Below are 17,543 nucleotides of genomic sequence, written 5' to 3' on the forward strand. Positions count from 1 at the left end.
TGTAAGTTGAGTTTTGGGCCTAAGAATGCACTACACATTCAGAGCATACTAACATTAAAGAAACCCTCTTACGACGAAATGTTAGGAAAGAACAAAAACAAACTTTAATGTTCCCCTTACTTAACTTTTTTTTTTTTTTTTTTGAGAGATTTTCGCTATAGGGCACGTGCGCTCGCCAGACAGAGAGACAGAAAGCGAGAAATCACCCCCCAGGGGCAATGGTCACGCCACAATCCCTTCTCCATTCTCCTCTCGGGATCTTGGGCATGCACGCACACGCGCCCGGCGTGAGTTTTAAGCCACTGGGTCTGGGATGCGAACCGCGGTCGACTACGTGGGAGTCCAGCGACATAGCCATTACGCTAACTGCTGGTTCCCATAACTTTTCACCTTACCAACTTCTTCCTGGTGCAGTCTTCTCAAATGGCCCAGGTCAGAGTGGTTGTCACTCTGCCGGGATCACACAGCTAACGTGAGGTGGACTTAGTCCAGGCATCTCATCCTAGAGCCTGTTTGTTCACTCTAGAGCATGTTTGTTCTATCACTCTGCCTTCTAGAGAAACTTAGGTCTTTTGCTTTATGGATGGTGAAACTGGGGCTTTGAGAAGTTAAATGAGTCCCTCAGAGTCAGCTCTCAAGTTAGTGGCCTAGGCAGGCCAGCCGTCTGCCAAGTCTGCCGAATATTCAGGCCCCAGGCTCCCCCAGCCTGTGCTGTGTGAGAGCAGGGGAGCATTGTGAGCTCTTTGATGCCCAAGGCAGGGAGATGGTCCCAGATGTTTCAGTGGGCCAGGTCTGGGATGGCTGGAGCACTTGGACAGCTGCTGCCTCTTGGGGACCAGGCTTCTTGCTGAGACTTGGGTGGGACATTTCAGGGATTCTGGCTAAGGACCTGAGCATATGTCCTCCTTGGGCTCCAAGTCCTAGTTGGCTCCACCCCTGGGACTTGTGATTCACTTTGTGCCAGAAAGTGGCCTTCAGAGAACAGCCTTAAGGTCCCCATTTCTCCTGGGATCCAGCCCTTTTTCAGATTACAGTTTGCAACCTGGATTCCAAGTGAGGGAACACAGATGCAGAAGGGTCAAGGCACAGACCTCCCCCAGATAGCCCTCTCTGACCTCTTGGTTCTTAGCAGAGGGCTGTCCTTAGACTCAGCCTGGCTTGTTTTTAGTCTCCAGTCTGACTGTGAATGGTCTTGGCTCTGCCTCAGTGGGAAGGCAGTTTCTCTCTGGTCCCTCTCTAAGTAGAGTACAGGACTGAATGAGGAAACTAGGCTGCCCTTCTTTCAGTGCTGACTCTGGGAGACCCTAGCCTGACTTTGGGCCTTTTCACTACCTCCCTAGTTGATATTCGTGAAATCAAGGAGATCCGGCCAGGGAAGACTTCAAGGGACTTTGATCGCTACCAAGAGGACCCTGCTTTCCGGCCAGACCAGTCACACTGCTTTGTCATCCTCTATGGAATGGAATTCCGCCTGAAGACCCTGAGCCTGCAAGGTGGGAGTTGGGCTAGGAGAGATGGGGGTTATAGGGAATGCCTGCTAGACCTGGGCCCCATGGAGATGTATAACCTCAGCTCAGCTCTCTACTCCCTGCCCACAGCCACATCCGAGGATGAAGTAAACATGTGGATCAAGGGCTTGACTTGGCTGATGGAGGACACGTTGCAGGCAGCCACACCCCTGCAGATTGAGAGGTGAGAGCCACCCTGACATGGTAAGACTGGGGGGCCTTGGCACACCTAGATGCTGCCTGCTGAGCTCCTCCCAAGCCTGGCCCTGGGTGAGTGGCTGCTCTCACCTCACCTCCCGCTTCTCTGTGCAGGTGGCTCCGCAAGCAGTTCTATTCAGTGGATCGGAATCGTGAGGATCGGTAGGTACTGAGATGTGGCTTTCACCCAGCAAGGTGGGTGGGGCAGCCAGGACAGTCGCTATGCCGCCTCACAGCTGCCTGGGGAGCCAGAGGACCCTGGGGACAGGCTGGTGTGAGTAACTTTCTACAGAAAGCCCTCTGGTAGCCTTGTGTAAGCTGGTGAAAGCCAGTGACTCATGTCATGTGCCTGCACCATGGGCAGAGACTGGGTGCGCAAAATTGGCTTGGAGTGTCTTGGAAGTGAAGTCAGTGTGGCCTACAGTGTGTGTGAAGGGGATGCCTTGAAGATTACAGTTTGGAGGCCCAGTGTGGCAGCCAGAGGTGCTAAGGACAAGGCGGCGTGAGTGCCACTGCACCATGGTAAGGCCCTTTGTGCTGAGACAGGACTCCGTTTTAGAGTACTCAGGGTCACTCCACTGCTGTGTGGAGAGCTGTTAAAATGGTGAAAAATGAGAGGGCTTAGGTCAGAGTGGTAATGGGAGGAAGTGGCTAGATTTTGGCTGTATCGTATTTTGAAAATAGAGCCAAAAAGAATTTCACAGCAGATTGATTTTGGGCAAGAGAGAGAGGAGTCAAGGATGATTATGCTTTTTGGCTGGAGCAGCTGGAAAATAGAGTTGCCATTGACTGAAATGAGAAGACTAGGGGGGAGGTCATATTTGGAGGGAAGTTTGGGGGCTTGTTTGTGGGTGTGTTAAGTTTTATGATGCCTGTTAGATAACCAGGTAGAGTGTTGCTGCAGCAGGTGAGTAGAATGAGTTTAGGGCAGAAGTTGGGGCTAGTGATAGGAACTTGGAAGGATGAGGATGATACAGAAAGTCATGGGGCTGGTCGAGATCACTAGGGACAAGGGCAGCAAGGAAGGGAAAGCAGGGGCTGGTCCCAGGCCATCCCACCTGACAGGTTGGGAGAGCGGCAGCTAGTGAGGTCAGAGGAGAAGCCACAGAGTGTCAGAGGGAAGAGAGTGATGAAGACTGAGTTGACTCTTGGGTTTAACATGGTGGGTGAAGGGTTCAAGGGAATGAGAGGAAGCTTGATGGCTCTTCCAAGGAGTTTTGCCAAGGAGAAGAGGCAGCTGGAGAGGTAAGCAGGCAGAGACACATTTTTGTGGTGAGAAAAGCAACAGCCAGTTGCTGCTGAGGAAGTCTGTACAGAGGGATGTCAGCAGTGCAGGCCATGAGATCAGGAGGACTCTGTTTCCCTCCTGGAAAACACAAACCCTAGCAGCACCTCCCTCCTGGGCAGCTGTGAGGGGCAGATGAATTGGTGCCTGCAGAGAGCATGTTCAGCAGCACTGGACCACTTCATGCAGTGTTGAGGCCCCTCGGGACTTTGCTGCTTGCCAGACTCTGGGGCTGGTTAGGGGGAGTGCCCTTTCCCCCCCAAAAAAAACCACCTTCCAGAAGAGAGAGCTTTCCTTCTCCTTTCTGTCTACCATGTGCCTGGTCCAGCAATGTCCCCCAGCCCCTCCCCAGAGGGCAGGGATGCTTGTTCTCTCAGTTCATTTCCTGAAGCCAGCATCCCGTCCACCCCAGCAGAGGGCCCGGTTGTATCTGGCTGAACACAGCTCTCCACCTTCCACTCCAGCCCATGCTCTGTGGCATCTGGTACTGAGGGGGTTGGGGACAGCAGTTGTGAGGACCAAAGTCACAGTCCTAGTAGGGAGCTGAGCCATCCCTCCTAGGAAGTTGCAAGTGGGCTCTGCCGTCTGCCTTGCCATCTTGGGAGAGCTTGAGGTACAGCAGCCCTGAGCAGCACTGGTGGGCGGGGGGGCCTGAGATTGGTTCTCTTCCTTCCGTGCCTGACCTGAATGACTTAGCCTGATCACTTCCTTGCCATAATCATGAGCTTTTCTTTGCTCAGATGTGGAAACTGAGGCTCAAAGAAAGGATGGGACTTCCTTGGTTACCCCATGGGTTCTGATCCAGTCTTGCCTCCAGGTCCCTAGGTGGGCTCAGCCCACAGGACAGAGGTCCTGAGGGGTTGAGTAAGGCACCTGGATGTCCATGTTTTCTCAGTATATCGGCCAAGGACTTGAAGAACATGCTGTCCCAGGTCAACTACAGGGTCCCCAACATGCGCTTCCTCCGAGAGCGGCTGACGGTAGGAGCTTCCTGGGGCTGTCTGTGGGGGGCGAGGGAGCTAGAAGTGCCTCGGCCTGTGGCCTGATGGTGGCTCTGCTCTTCACTGTGCAGGACCTAGAGCAGCGCAGCAGTGACATCACCTATGGGCAGTTTGCTCAGCTGTACCGCAGCCTCATGTACAGCGCCCAGAAGACGGTGCATGAGCCACCTGCCCTCCCCCACCCTTGCCCTGCCCTCCACACCAGCCCCAGCCCTGTGCGCCTTGGCCTTGCCACTCTGCCTCGGGGCTTTTGGGTGCCATTTTTCTTGCCTTCCTCTTGAGTCCTGCCCCCATATGCCTCCCTAGCCTCTCTTCCTGAGAGCCCCTTGGCCACGTGGCCTCCCTGGAGCTCTCCCACTGACCAGATTCTGTTTCTTGCAGATGGACCTCCCCTTCTTGGAAGCCAGTGCTCTGAGGTTTGGTTTGGAGTGGGTGGTTAGGGTCCTTTGCTGGGGTGTCTTAACCTCTCCCAATCTAAGTGGGAGGCAGCAGGGGAGGGATGATCCATGCTTTCCAAGGGCCCTTGTTGCTGTGACCTGTGCCCACCAGTAGCTACCAGGCACCTACTTCTCTCCCTACAGGGCTGGGGAGCGGCCGGAGCTCTGCCGCATGTCCCTTCCTGAGTTCCAGCAGTTCCTCCTCGAGTACCAGGGGGTATGGCTGGGCTAGGGCTGAGTCAGGGGTCAGGCTGTGGGGCTGGGCTCATCACTGATGAGACCTCTAATATATTCACCCTCCCCATCCCATCAGGAGCTGTGGGCTGTCGACCGGCTCCAGGTACAGGAGTTCATGCTCAGCTTCCTCCGAGACCCCTTGCGAGAGATTGAAGAGCCATATTTCTTCCTGGATGAGGTGAGCCCCATCTGGGCCTCAAGCAGCTAGTCTCTCCTTGGAGATGCCACCTTCCTGCCCGCTGTCCACCTTGCCCACCACAGTTGAGCTGAGCACCCTATCCTGCCCCGCCCTACCCAAGTCCTGGGTAAGGGCAGGGCAAGGCTCACTTTGTCTTCCATTCCATATTGGTTCCGGGGCAGTTCGTCACCTTCTTATTCTCCAAAGAAAACAGCGTGTGGAACACCCAGCTGGATGCGGTGTGTCCGGACACCATGAACAACCCTCTCTCCCACTATTGGATCTCCTCTTCGCACAACACGTGAGTACCTTTCCCTCGGCCCCAGCCAGCCCTTCTCTGGAAGGCGCACCTGACCGCACCTGTCTCTCTTGTCCATCTAGGTACCTGACTGGGGACCAGTTCTCCAGCGAGTCCTCCCTGGAAGCCTACGCTCGCTGCCTGCGCATGGGCTGTCGCTGCATTGAGTGTGCGTGGAGGCCGAGGGCTGGGGAGGGCTGGGGAGGGACATAGGAGGCCTGTTTGTTTGACCCTGGTGGTGTTGCTCCCCAGTGGACTGCTGGGATGGCCCAGATGGGATGCCAGTCATTTACCATGGACACACCCTTACCACCAAGATCAAGTTTTCAGATGTCCTGCACACCATCAAGGAGCATGCCTTTGTGGTCTCAGAGTGAGTGGAGATGCTCTCTCCTGGGACAGAGGGTTGAGGAACCCTTTAATGCCTTGTCCCCACTCCCTCCTAGGCTGCTCATCCTCGTCCTTGCCCTTGGCTTCGCCTCTCCTGCTTCTTATTTGAGCCATCACTTTCCAAGTCACTTCTGGGTCCACATCCACATATTTGGCCTGCCTTCATCTTCTCTTGTGACTGTGGGTCACATTCAAGCTCTTATTATCCTCTCAAGACATTTTCTCATCCTTGGTCTCTCTAACCCACTGGCCCACCAACTCATTTTCCTTCACAGCATGGAGAATTGTCTACATTTGTTGCGTCCTATTTCTTAATCCCTGTTTACCATCTAACCTCTAATCAATGATCTCTCTCCCCTCACTGAAGGGGTCACCAGGAGCTGTCAGTAGCTAGATTTGGAGTCTGCTTCTCCCCTCTCCTGACCTCTGGTGTGGAATCTCTGTTGCACTGCTGGGGAGTCTCATAATTGAGCCAACTCTGGAGGCCCCCTTCTACAGCAGTTGCCACCCTTGGTATCTGTGGCCCCCACAGCTGTCCCATAGAACCCCATCACGCTGCCTTGACCTGCCTCTTCTCTGGGATAGTTGCTATAGAAGTGGTGTCCCCAGGCCCTTGGCTCCAACACCTCACTCTATAAGAGGCTGTTTGGACCAGGCCTCAATCCCACAGAATGGCAGGATCTGTGCCACTGTCCTTGGCTACCTGGCAGGTACCCTGTCATCCTGTCCATCGAGGACCACTGCAGCATTGCCCAGCAGAGGAACATGGCCCAGTACTTCAAGAAGGTGCTCGGGGACACACTCCTCACCAAGCCCGTGGACATTGCCGCCGATGGGCTTCCCTCACCCAACCAGCTAAAGAGGAAGATTCTCATCAAGGTAAGGGTGGTGGGCTGGTGAGGGGAGCCCCAGCACTCTTCCTAGGCCATGGCAAAGCTGTCGGTCTAGGTTCTGGTGAGGAGGAAGGGCCAGGACTGGGAACCTTGGCATTGTTGTGTCCGGTTCTGCCCCCTCTAGCACAAGAAGCTGGCTGAGGGCAGTGCCTACGAGGAAGTGCCTACGTCTGTGATGTACTCTGAGAACGACATCAGCAACTCCATCAAGAATGGCATCCTCTACTTGGAGGACCCCGTGAACCATGTGAGGGCCAGGCCAGGCTGGGCTGAGCCTGGTGGGCCGAGGTGGAGAGAGGGCTCTGGCTCATGGGCCCCTTTGTCTGTTTCAGGAATGGTATCCCCATTACTTTGTTCTGACCAGCAGCAAGATCTACTACTCTGAGGAGACCAGCAGTGACCAAGGCAATGAGGATGAGGAGGAGCCAAAAGAGGTGAAAGACTGCCCAGGGCTGGGGTGGGCTGGGGCTGGCTGGGTAGGAGGTGGGGCAGGGACACTTGGCCACTGTGTGCCTTAGACACCAAGTGTCCCTGCTCCCCCACTCCAACCCCACAGGCCAGTGGCAGCACAGAACTGCACTCCAACGAGAAGTGGTTCCACGGGAAGCTCGGGGCAGGGCGGGATGGGCGGCACATCGCGGAGCGCCTGCTCACCGAGTACTGCATTGAGACCGGGGCCCCGGACGGCTCCTTCCTAGTGCGAGAGAGTGAGACCTTCGTGGGCGACTACACGCTGTCCTTCTGGTAACCCACTCCCAGTGTGGCTGTGCTCACGCAGTCAGTGTGTTCCTGTAGACACAGCATTACACAGAGATTGCCATGGTTAACATTGTGAGCCCTTTGTTCCAGGTTCTTACATGGATCGTGATTACACACACTCACACACACACACACACACACACAATATTACATACACTCACTCACACACACACACACACACACACAGCTTTTGGTTAGTCCCCTTTTGGGGGGACTTGGTCTTGGGGGGTGCTGACCTGTTTCTCACCCCCTCTCCCCACTGTCTTCCCTCAGGCGGAACGGAAAAGTTCAGCACTGCCGGATCCACTCTCGACAGGATGCCGGGACCCCCAAGTTCTTCTTGACAGACAACCTCGTCTTCGACTCCCTCTATGACCTCATCACGCACTACCAGCAGGTGCCCCTGCGCTGCAATGAGTTTGAGATGCGCCTCTCAGAGCCTGTCCCACAGACTAATGCCCACGAGAGCAAAGAGTGAGGGAGGGGACGGGAGTGGGTGGGACGGGGATGTGGGTGGTGCTGGCCAGAATCTGACTGCCTGTGTTCAGGTGGTACCACGCAAGCTTGACCCGAGCGCAAGCCGAGCATATGCTGATGCGCGTCCCCCGCGATGGGGCCTTCCTGGTGCGGAAACGGAATGAGCCCAACTCGTATGCCATCTCCTTCCGGTGAGGGTGCAGCCCTGGGTGCTGGGGGGGTGGGGCCTCACCTGGGCCTGGGCCACCCTGACCCTGTGTGACTCCTGTGAAGGGCTGAGGGCAAGATCAAGCACTGCCGCGTCCAGCAGGAAGGCCAGACTGTGCTGCTGGGGAACTCAGAGTTTGACAGCCTCGTCGACCTCATCAGCTACTACGAGAAGCACCCACTGTACCGCAAGATGAAGCTGCGCTACCCCATCAACGAGGAGGCACTGGAGAAGATCGGCACAGCTGTGAGGGCTGCGTTGGGGCATGGCAGGGGTCTCGGGAGACCCGGGTCGGAATCCCTGGATAACCTGGATGTGCCTTGCACCAAGGCCTGGGGTGTTGCAGGAACTCCTAGGAGAGCCCCTGAGCAAGAGAGTGTCCTGGAGGAAATGACATCTGAGCTGTATCTGCAAGGATGGGGCCTGGAAGACAGATGTGGTGGGCAGGTCCTGGGGCTCACACAGGGACACACCCACTAGAAGCTATAGTGGGCCTCTCCCTGTGTGAACACCAAGCCCTGCTCAACACACACCAGCTTTTGGTTAGTCCCCTTTTGGGGGGACTTGGTCTTGGGGGGTGCTGACCTGTTTCTCACCCCCTCTCCCCACTGTCTTCCCTCAGGCGGAACGGAAAAGTTCAGCACTGCCGGATCCACTCTCGACAGGATGCCGGGACCCCCAAGTTCTTCTTGACAGACAACCTCGTCTTCGACTCCCTCTATGACCTCATCACGCACTACCAGCAGGTGCCCCTGCGCTGCAATGAGTTTGAGATGCGCCTCTCAGAGCCTGTCCCACAGACTAATGCCCACGAGAGCAAAGAGTGAGGGAGGGGACGGGAGTGGGTGGGACGGGGATGTGGGTGGTGCTGGCCAGAATCTGACTGCCTGTGTTCAGGTGGTACCACGCAAGCTTGACCCGAGCGCAAGCCGAGCATATGCTGATGCGCGTCCCCCGCGATGGGGCCTTCCTGGTGCGGAAACGGAATGAGCCCAACTCGTATGCCATCTCCTTCCGGTGAGGGTGCAGCCCTGGGTGCTGGGGGGGTGGGGCCTCACCTGGGCCTGGGCCACCCTGACCCTGTGTGACTCCTGTGAAGGGCTGAGGGCAAGATCAAGCACTGCCGCGTCCAGCAGGAAGGCCAGACTGTGCTGCTGGGGAACTCAGAGTTTGACAGCCTCGTCGACCTCATCAGCTACTACGAGAAGCACCCACTGTACCGCAAGATGAAGCTGCGCTACCCCATCAACGAGGAGGCACTGGAGAAGATCGGCACAGCTGTGAGGGCTGCGTTGGGGCATGGCAGGGGTCTCGGGAGACCCGGGTCGGAATCCCTGGATAACCTGGATGTGCCTTGCACCAAGGCCTGGGGTGTTGCAGGAACTCCTAGGAGAGCCCCTGAGCAAGAGAGTGTCCTGGAGGAAATGACATCTGAGCTGTATCTGCAAGGATGGGGCCTGGAAGACAGATGTGGTGGGCAGGTCCTGGGGCTCACACAGGGACACACCCACTAGAAGCTATAGTGGGCCTCTCCCTGTGTGAACACCAAGCCCTGCTCAACACACACCTGCTGGCAAGGTGCCATCCTTGCAAACATAGCTCAGATGTCACTGACCTTTTCCCAGTGCTAGTCAAATGGGCTTGGCTAGACTTATCTCAGGGCTGAGGAGAGCAGGCTACCCAGATGTGGACATTGTCTCTGGTGGCCGGTGTCAGGGAGCCAGTGAGGAAAGAAGACAGGAGGTGTGAATGCTCCAGATAAAGATAGTGCAGGGGGCATGCAGGTCCTGGACCAGGCCTTAGAAAGGTGGTGTCTAGGACAGGAGATGGGTGAAGAGCCCTTCGTCATCAGTGGAGATAGGTAGCCTATTGTCCAGTGAGCCCTGGGGTTCAGGTGTGGCAAGGAAAAGGAGAAGGAGGGTGGCTGGCATGGGAGGCACTCCCTGACTTTGGGTACAGTGGTAAGTGAAGGAGTCACTGAACAAAATACTGCATGGTGGGGACCAGCAGATGGTATAATGGTTTACGTCACTGGACTCCCATATAGTCAATCACAGTTTGAGTCCCTGAGCAGGTGGCTTAAAACTCACTGTGGGCACATGTGTTTGCATGCCCAAAATCCCGAGAGGAGAATGGAGGAGAAGGATTGTGGTATGGCCATCCCCCGGGGGGATGAATCTCACTTTCTGTCTCTCTGGCAAGTGCATTCACCCTATAGCAGAAATCTTTCTTGAAAAGGAGGGTGAGAGCAGCAGGTGGCACAGTGGTTGAGGTGCTGGACTTCCACATGACTGACCTTGGTTCGAGTCCTGGACCTGGCAGCTTGCTTTCTCACTTTCCTTTTCTCTCTTTCTTTCTGTCTCTCCCTGGTTAAATTAAAATTAATTAATTAAATAATAATAGTAATAAAAGATAAAACACTGCACAGTGCTCTGGGGACTAGCCACTCGTGTATTCAGATAGTGGGAGTTTGTGTCTTCAGGAACCGAAGTAGAGAGTTGACAGTTGGGGTTGGGTGGAGAAAGGAAGGAGTAAGGCCAGGCTCTTGTTGAGGTTGGGGAACCCTGTGGACCAGGTGCTCCAGCCTGGTCCAGTGAAGGGGCAGATGGTGGCTGGTGAGGAGGGCTAGGGGACTAGCTGCTCAGGGTAAAGGTGCATGTAGGAACCAGCAGCCACTTTACATCTCCAGGTTCTGAGCCATTCACACGTTCTGCTATGTCCTTTTTGCAGGAGCCGGACTATGGGGCCCTGTATGAGGGACGCAACCCTGGCTTCTACGTGGAGGCAAACCCCATGCCGACTTTCAAGGTACTGCTCAGTCTGCTGGGCACAGGAAGCTGGGGAGGGTGGTCCCCAGCTGCTTGGGGCTTGGTTTTCTGTGTTCTGGGCCCAGCTGTGGTCTTTGTGGAGAAGTGGTGGTTGTGGTTTTTCTAGGCCCAAGAGGTTGTTAGAGGCTTGTGGTTGGTGAACAACCGCAGCTCTCCCAGGGCTGACCACTACTTAGCCCCTGTCCCTTGGGTCAGGCCTGACCTTTTCAGACTGTTCCCCAGGGGTACCCCCATTTCCTTCTGGGCAGCAGGAGGGCAGAGGGTGGGAAACACCCCGGCGGCCATCACTTCCTTGCCTCGTGAACATCTGTCAGGCAGGATCTTCCTCTTTCGGCCATTTTCTCTAAGGTATATGAGCCTATGTCCTGTTTCTCACCCCTCCCCTGAGCAGCCACTGAGCCTGGGAGGACATTCCTTTTCTCACTCAAAGATAAGGAATGAGGGGTCTCACCCATGTCCTGGACTTCGAGGTCCCAGGCAGGCACTCAGGGCAACTCTAGACCTTCCCTCCCCAGTATGCCATCCCTGACCCTGGGAGCAGATGCAGGATTCTCCCCATGGCCCAGAGTGCGCTTGCAGGCTTTCACCTGGATCTAAGGAGTTTCCGAGGCAGAAGCTCCAGCTCTCCCATATCCTGTCTGTCCTAGAACCTTCCTGCAGGGCAGCCGTGAGACTCACCACTAGGTCTGGTTGCCAGCAGTGCACCTGCCTCTGGCCCAAGGCCACTTGGGAAAACTGAGCACACGCGTGTGTCTGTCAGGAGTGGTGGGGCCAGTGGCTCTCTGCTTTAACTGGGCCCTCTGCCCTCTGCAGTGTGCAGTCAAAGCCCTCTTCGACTACAAGGCCCAGAGAGAGGATGAACTGACTTTCACCAAGAGCGCCATCATCCAGAATGTGGAAAAGCAAGAGGGCGGCTGGTGAGCCCAGGACCCAGTGTGGTGGCCCGTGCAGCTGGACTGGGGCTCTGATGACATGCATCAGTGGGGTGTCTGCTCCACACGCGTACCAGCAGGGCCCGCTTTGGCCTGGCTTAGGCGTGAGCCCCACCAATAGGTGCCCTCCTCAGATCATGGGTGGTTATTGTGGGGGTCAGCACCCTGTGATTCCCACAGGTGGCGAGGGGACTATGGTGGGAAGAAGCAGCTGTGGTTCCCATCAAACTACGTGGAGGAGATGGTCAGCCCTGCAGCCCTGGAGCCTGAGAGGGAGGTGAGGCTAGAGCCATGTGGTGGGGCGAGTTCTGCCTGTTGCACCTCAGCATCCCTTGTCACACGGGCCCAGGCGTGCCTGTGTGTGCAGATAGCAGTCACCTGTTGTGTGGCCATGCTCGCGGCCATTTCCCCTGTGCCACATTGGGGAACCCTGGGTGTACTCGGGGCACGTGTACAGTTGGCCCCTCGTGCGTGTATGTAGCAGATGTGCCAACCATCTGTGGGCTTTGCTCCCCACAGCACTTGGATGAGAATAGCCCCCTGGGGGACCTGCTGCGAGGAGTCTTGGACGTGCCGGCCTGTCAGATAGGTGAGCCCTCATCCCTTTTTCCTGCCCACCATCCCCTAGAGTCAGGCTGTTCTTTATGGCTTTCTCCTGTGCTGTTCCTAGGGAGAAAGCTGCTGGCTGCACCCTCAAAGGCTGCCCTCAGGCCACACTGTCCCCATATTCTGAACACCCCCACCCCCTTGACATCCCAGGTTCCCTTTGTCACTCCCAGCGTTGACTCCTCCATGCTTGCCACAGGCCAGGCACTGTGAAATCTGTCAGAATTGACAGCAAAGATACTGTTGGGTGGCCGACACCCACAGTCCTAATGGGGTGAGCCACAGGAATGTGACAGAGGCTTGAAGATGGGGAGGGGGCTGTGGCCGGAGGAAGAAGCAGGCAGAACTGGGCTGGAACACTGACTCCACCATGGTCCAAAGTGACTTGTCTATGAGCTGTAGCATCCCCAGCTGTCGAGTGGACCTGCAGAGCAGTCCTACCACCTCATGGGGTATGGCAAGAAGGAAGTGCAGTGAGAAAACTCACAGAGATAGTGCCTAGGGTGTGGAGCAGGGACAGGACATGTGTTCCCAGCTGTTTTCTTTTGCCCTCCCAGCCATCCGTCCTGAGGGCAAGAACAACCGGCTCTTCGTCTTCTCCATCAGTATGGCATCGGTGGCCCACTGGTCTCTGGATGTCGCAGCTGACTCGCAGGAGGAGCTGCAGGACTGGGTGAAAAAGATCCGTGAAGTGGCCCAGACTGCAGATGCCAGGGTGAGGACTGCTGGACCCTGGAGGGCACGGGTGGGTAGTGTGCAGGTCTGTGATGTGGCCACAGCTCACAGCACCGTTCCTCAGAGTAGCAGGGCAGCCAACTGCCCATGCTGGCCATGCCCCGGCCCTGCCATGGGTGGCAGTCCAGGAGCAGCAGACACGTGGACAGCAGCCCATTGCGGTGAGGACACGTACATTTGGGATTCACATGAATCCAAGTGGTCTGCCTAGCAGGCATTTGGGTAAGGCTACAGCCAGGAGCGGAGGTCTGGGTTGGAAGTAGGATTTGGTACCTCAAGACTCAGGAGGGGAGGAGGCAGCGAGTAGGAAGAGGGCTTGGCTGGACTCCTGAGAAGCTGTACACGTGTGGGTGTGGGCAAGGAAGGAAGTCCAAGAGGGCAGCCCAGAGAAGGAGGGGCCGCAGGAGTTCCCGCTTTGCTGAGGCTGCAGAGGGGAAGGCAGCATGATAACCTGGTAGTACCATCAGGTTGAGCAGCAGCAAACAGCCCTGGTAGTGCTGGCTGGGTTGGACGGCAGTGGGCAGCAGGGCAGCAGTCTGCAGTGGCAAGAGCACAGCCTTGGAAGGGCTTGGCCCTGAGGGGGAGGACAGAGGACTGGGGCTCAAGCAGGCCTTCACGGGGCAGCTGCAGGAGCTGGCAGGGTGACTGGAGGAGAGAGAGCGCATGCCTTGGTGAAAGGATCAGTCTTCAGGACAGGGAGCCCTCTTGGGCTGAGCCTGGGTAGGAGGCTGGGTGATGAGAGCTCAGAAGGCATCCTTGAGGAGGGAGCGTGGCCCAGGTCAGGATCTGAGGGTTAGGGTGCTGCCCTTCAGGAGGGCTAGAGGGCAAGTGTGTCCTTGGGGAAAGAAGAGGAAGGGCAATTCTGGGATGAAGCTGAGGACAGAGGGCCCTTGTTTACTGTGCAGTGGGATCTGGAAGGTGCAAGGGAGTGGGGACAGGCCTGAGCACTGGCAGTGTGGGTGTGCTCAGGGCGGGTAAGGGCTTTCTTCTAGGCAGGGCTCTAGTGAGGGCCTACAGGGCCTGTATGTGTCACCAGCTCACCGAGGGGAAAATGATGGAGAGGAGGAAGAAGATCGCCCTGGAGCTCTCTGAACTTGTTGTCTACTGCCGTCCTGTTCCCTTCGATGAAGAAAGTAAGGGGGAGCTGGTGGGGGGGACTGCGTGCCAGTGGGGCTGGTCGGCAGGTGCCTTCCATGGCAAGTGCAAGAACAGTCGTCATGTGCCCCCCACACTGCCTGGGTGGGCGGGCTCTAGGAGTGTTCTCTCCCTGTTTGGCCCAGAGATTGGCACAGAGCGGGCCTGCTACCGGGATATGTCGTCCTTCCCGGAAACCAAGGCAGAGAAGTATGTGAACAAGGCCAAAGGCAAGAAATTCCTGCAGTACAACCGGCTGCAGCTGTCCCGCATCTACCCCAAGGGCCAGCGACTGGACTCCTCCAATTATGACCCTCTGCCCATGTGGATCTGTGGCAGTCAGCTTGTGGCCCTCAACTTCCAGACTCCAGGTGAGAAGGTCCCCTGAGGGGCAGGGCACAGTAGCATGTGGGGCAGTAGGGCTGGGATGTGACAAATCTGCTCTTCCAGATAAGCCCATGCAGATGAACCAGGCCCTCTTCATGGCGGGCAGGCACTGCGGCTATGTGCTGCAGCCAAGCACCATGCGGGACGAAGTCTTTGACCCCTTTGACAAGAGCAGTCTCCGTGGGCTGGAGCCGTGTGCCATCTGCATCGAGGTGGGTGGTGCCCACCTGCAGGCTTCAGGATGGGCAGGGGGCAGAGACTGAGGGATGTTTATGCTGAGCTCTCAAAAATGGGGCTTATTTCAGGAGCCCAGGCTGGAGGTTAGGGCTGGTATAAACAGGGAAGGAATATAGAGCTGGAGCTGGGCAGAATGGACAGGAGCCCAGGGAGGGTTCTGCCATACACACTCTTCCCCCAGCCTTCCAGTCAGGGTCATGAGCACACTGGGCGAGTCCAGGTTGACCCAAGCGCTGAATCCAGGGCTCTCCTCAAAGCTCTAGGATCACTCGGTGTCACCCACTGCCTGCACCACCGCAGCTGGGCCTGGGCTGCTCCCAAGTTAGAGGAAGACCCACTGTTCCCGGAGGTGGAGAGTATACTCCAGCACCCACTATGGACTGGGTTCCATGTGGTACAGGGCAGAGGCAGCTGGGCTGATGTGGCCAGTTCCTGGCACCAAGGAGTTAGGTTGTCCAGTAAGGCCCAGCTGTGGGGGGGCACTGCCTGGAGGGAGCAAGCTGGTCAGAGCGGCTGAGGGTGGGCAGGAAGCCTGGCCCCATCTGCAGGAAATAGCTAGAAATGGGCCTGAGCAGTGATGACCAGCAGCCCCCTTACCCCTCAAGGTGCCCAGAGCTTGAATAGTCCTCAATGTCCTGACTGTGCCCTAGTTGACAGCTGTCACAAGAGGCAAGCCCAGTGCTTTGGGGTCAGGGAAGGAGAGGCCTGAGCAGAGACTTGGGAGGAGGAGGACAGCATGGGGTGACTGGGTGGCAGAGCCATGGAAAGCACAGGCTGCTGGTTCTAAGAAGAGGGTTTTTTGCTTTTTTGTTTGTTTAATTTCTCCCCTGAGGGAAAACAATTAAAGATATTTCCATATTAAAACAGACTGGATTTAATGAAGTCAATTGCAAACCACACATGAAAATTTTGGTTACAACAAAGACTTCTAATGAATTTCTCTGGACCTCTTAAGGCCCTGGCACAGTAAGGGATTTAAAGGGCAGTGTCCTCGGGGCCCAGCAGAGGGCGTGCTGACTTTACCGCACAGATGCTTCTTGAGTTGGTGGGCTTTGGAGAGAGTGGGGAGCACAGTCCAGGGCCCACCTTTGCCCTTCTCACAGGTGCTGGGGGCCCGGCATCTGCCAAAGAATGGCCGAGGCATCGTCTGTCCCTTTGTGGAGATTGAAGTGGCTGGAGCTGAGTATGACAACACCAAGCAGAAGACGGAGTTTGTGGGTACGTCCACCTTCCCCAGACATCGCCTTCTGTAGGCTCAGAAGGCCCTGTGCCCTCCACCCATCTTCTCAGTGGTGGTCTAGAGCCTTCTGCCCTTGCTTTTGCAGTGGACAATGGACTGAATCCTGTGTGGCCAGCCAAGCCTTTCCATTTCCAGATCAGTAACCCCGAATTTGCTTTCCTACGTTTTGTGGTGTATGAGGAAGATATGTTTAGTGATCAAAACTTCTTGGCTCAGGCTACTTTCCCAGTAAAAGGCCTGAAGACAGGTAAAGACCCTTCCTCAAGATAGTGGCCCGTGATCTTACTAGACCTCTCCCAGGCTGAGGGCAGGCTTTTCCCCTCCTAGGATACAGAGCAGTGCCTTTGAAGAACAACTACAGCGAGGACCTGGAGTTGGCCTCTCTGCTCATCAAGATTGACATCTTCCCTGCCAAGGTGACTGCAGGTGGAGGGTGGGCACAACTGGGCAGCAGCCCTCTTGGTGCAAAGGAGTCTTTGACCGCTTGTGCACTTGCCCTTGTTGAAGCAGGAGAACGGTGACCTGAGTCCGTTCAGTGGCACGTCCCTGCGGGAGCGGGGCTCAGATGCATCAGCCCAGCTGTTTCATGGCCGGGCCCGAGAGGGCTCCTTTGAAGCCCGCTACCAGCAACCATTTGAGGATTTCCGCATCTCCCAGGAACATCTGGCAGACCATTTCGATAGTCGGGAGCGAAGGTGAGGGAAGGTGGCCAGTGTGCAGCCTGGAGGAGGGGCTGGAGCCAGGACAAGGGCTCTGTCCTGGATGGAACAATAACCAGGGGCTGCCTTATCAGGACACAGAGCCCCTCTGCCTGTAAGGAACACTCTTCCCCTCTGTGCAGGGCCCCAAGGAGGACTCGGGTCAATGGAGACAACCGCCTCTAGCCGTGCTGAGCCTCGTGGGAGAGTAGCCGGTGCTGCGCACCTCGTGGGACGCAGGAGCTGGGTCTTCGGAAGCTGCCTGCCATGGCAGCCTTCCTGTCCCGCAACCTGGAGCCTCGATTCCAGCAGTGAATGCTAGACAAAACCAAGCCATTAATGAGATGTATTACTGTTTTGGGCCTCCATGTCCCAGCTCTGGGTGAAGGCAAAAAACGTACTGTCTCGCATTAAGCACACACATCTGGCCCTGACTTCTGGAGATGGGTCCTTCCATCTTGTGGGTCCAGGACTATGGCCGAAGCCCCTTTGAGAGAAAGGCTGCCTCAGCTGGTGGCTCTGGAAGCTCTGAGGAGCCAGTGACATTCCTGAGAATGGAGGGGGAGCAGGAGCCTTGCTGGGCCAGGGACACAAAGTTTACATTGTCCTGTAGCTTTAAAACCACAGCTGGACAGGGTGAGAGGGCAGGTGCCTCTGCACTTGGGCCCAGAGCCACGGCAGAGGAATACTGGCCCACAGAGGAGGGCTCTGCCCTGCCTGGGGAGAGGACACAGCACAAGGGCACATTGCCCATGGCCGGGACCACCACCCAGCCCGAAAGATACAGGGGATCATGTTATGAAATAGCAGTATTATTTTTCTTCTCAATGGTATTTTAACTAAGTTATTTACTCTTCCTGCTCCTCACCCTTGTAGG

The 17,543-nt window shown here is 56.3% G+C and overlaps 1 protein-coding gene across 2 annotated transcripts in view; it reads left to right on the top strand.

The window, feature by feature from the left end:
* Positions 1-17,494, top strand: part of PLCG1 (phospholipase C gamma 1) — a gene marked incomplete at its 5' end in the record, with an annotated part of 41,181 nt that extends 23,687 nt beyond the window's left edge. The window contains 31 exon segments of one of the 2 annotated variants that reach the window (XM_006144139.2): positions 1,341-1,493; positions 1,599-1,692; positions 1,821-1,868; positions 3,887-3,971; positions 4,064-4,147; positions 4,374-4,408; positions 4,574-4,646; positions 4,743-4,844; positions 5,027-5,145; positions 5,226-5,311; positions 5,395-5,515; positions 6,243-6,411; positions 6,550-6,672; positions 6,758-6,859; positions 6,982-7,169; positions 7,458-7,658; positions 7,733-7,852; positions 7,935-8,115; positions 10,600-10,677; positions 11,511-11,614; positions 11,810-11,906; positions 12,149-12,218; positions 12,793-12,950; positions 14,007-14,103; positions 14,251-14,475; positions 14,555-14,703; positions 15,832-15,946; positions 16,054-16,215; positions 16,296-16,384; positions 16,476-16,663; positions 16,810-17,494. In XM_006144139.2, the coding sequence (XP_006144201.1) occupies positions 1,341-1,493; positions 1,599-1,692; positions 1,821-1,868; positions 3,887-3,971; positions 4,064-4,147; positions 4,374-4,408; positions 4,574-4,646; positions 4,743-4,844; positions 5,027-5,145; positions 5,226-5,311; positions 5,395-5,515; positions 6,243-6,411; positions 6,550-6,672; positions 6,758-6,859; positions 6,982-7,169; positions 7,458-7,658; positions 7,733-7,852; positions 7,935-8,115; positions 10,600-10,677; positions 11,511-11,614; positions 11,810-11,906; positions 12,149-12,218; positions 12,793-12,950; positions 14,007-14,103; positions 14,251-14,475; positions 14,555-14,703; positions 15,832-15,946; positions 16,054-16,215; positions 16,296-16,384; positions 16,476-16,663; positions 16,810-16,852 (3,659 nt within the window). In that variant the 3' untranslated portion in view covers positions 16,853-17,494. 2 annotated transcript variants of the gene reach the window in all.
* Between the last annotated feature and the right edge of the window lie 49 nt (positions 17,495-17,543).

Source organism: Tupaia chinensis, unplaced genomic scaffold (genome assembly GCF_000334495.1).
Source record: "Tupaia chinensis unplaced genomic scaffold, TupChi_1.0 Scaffold000115_1, whole genome shotgun sequence".
NCBI classification, from domain to species: Eukaryota; Metazoa; Chordata; class Mammalia; order Scandentia; family Tupaiidae; genus Tupaia; species Tupaia belangeri.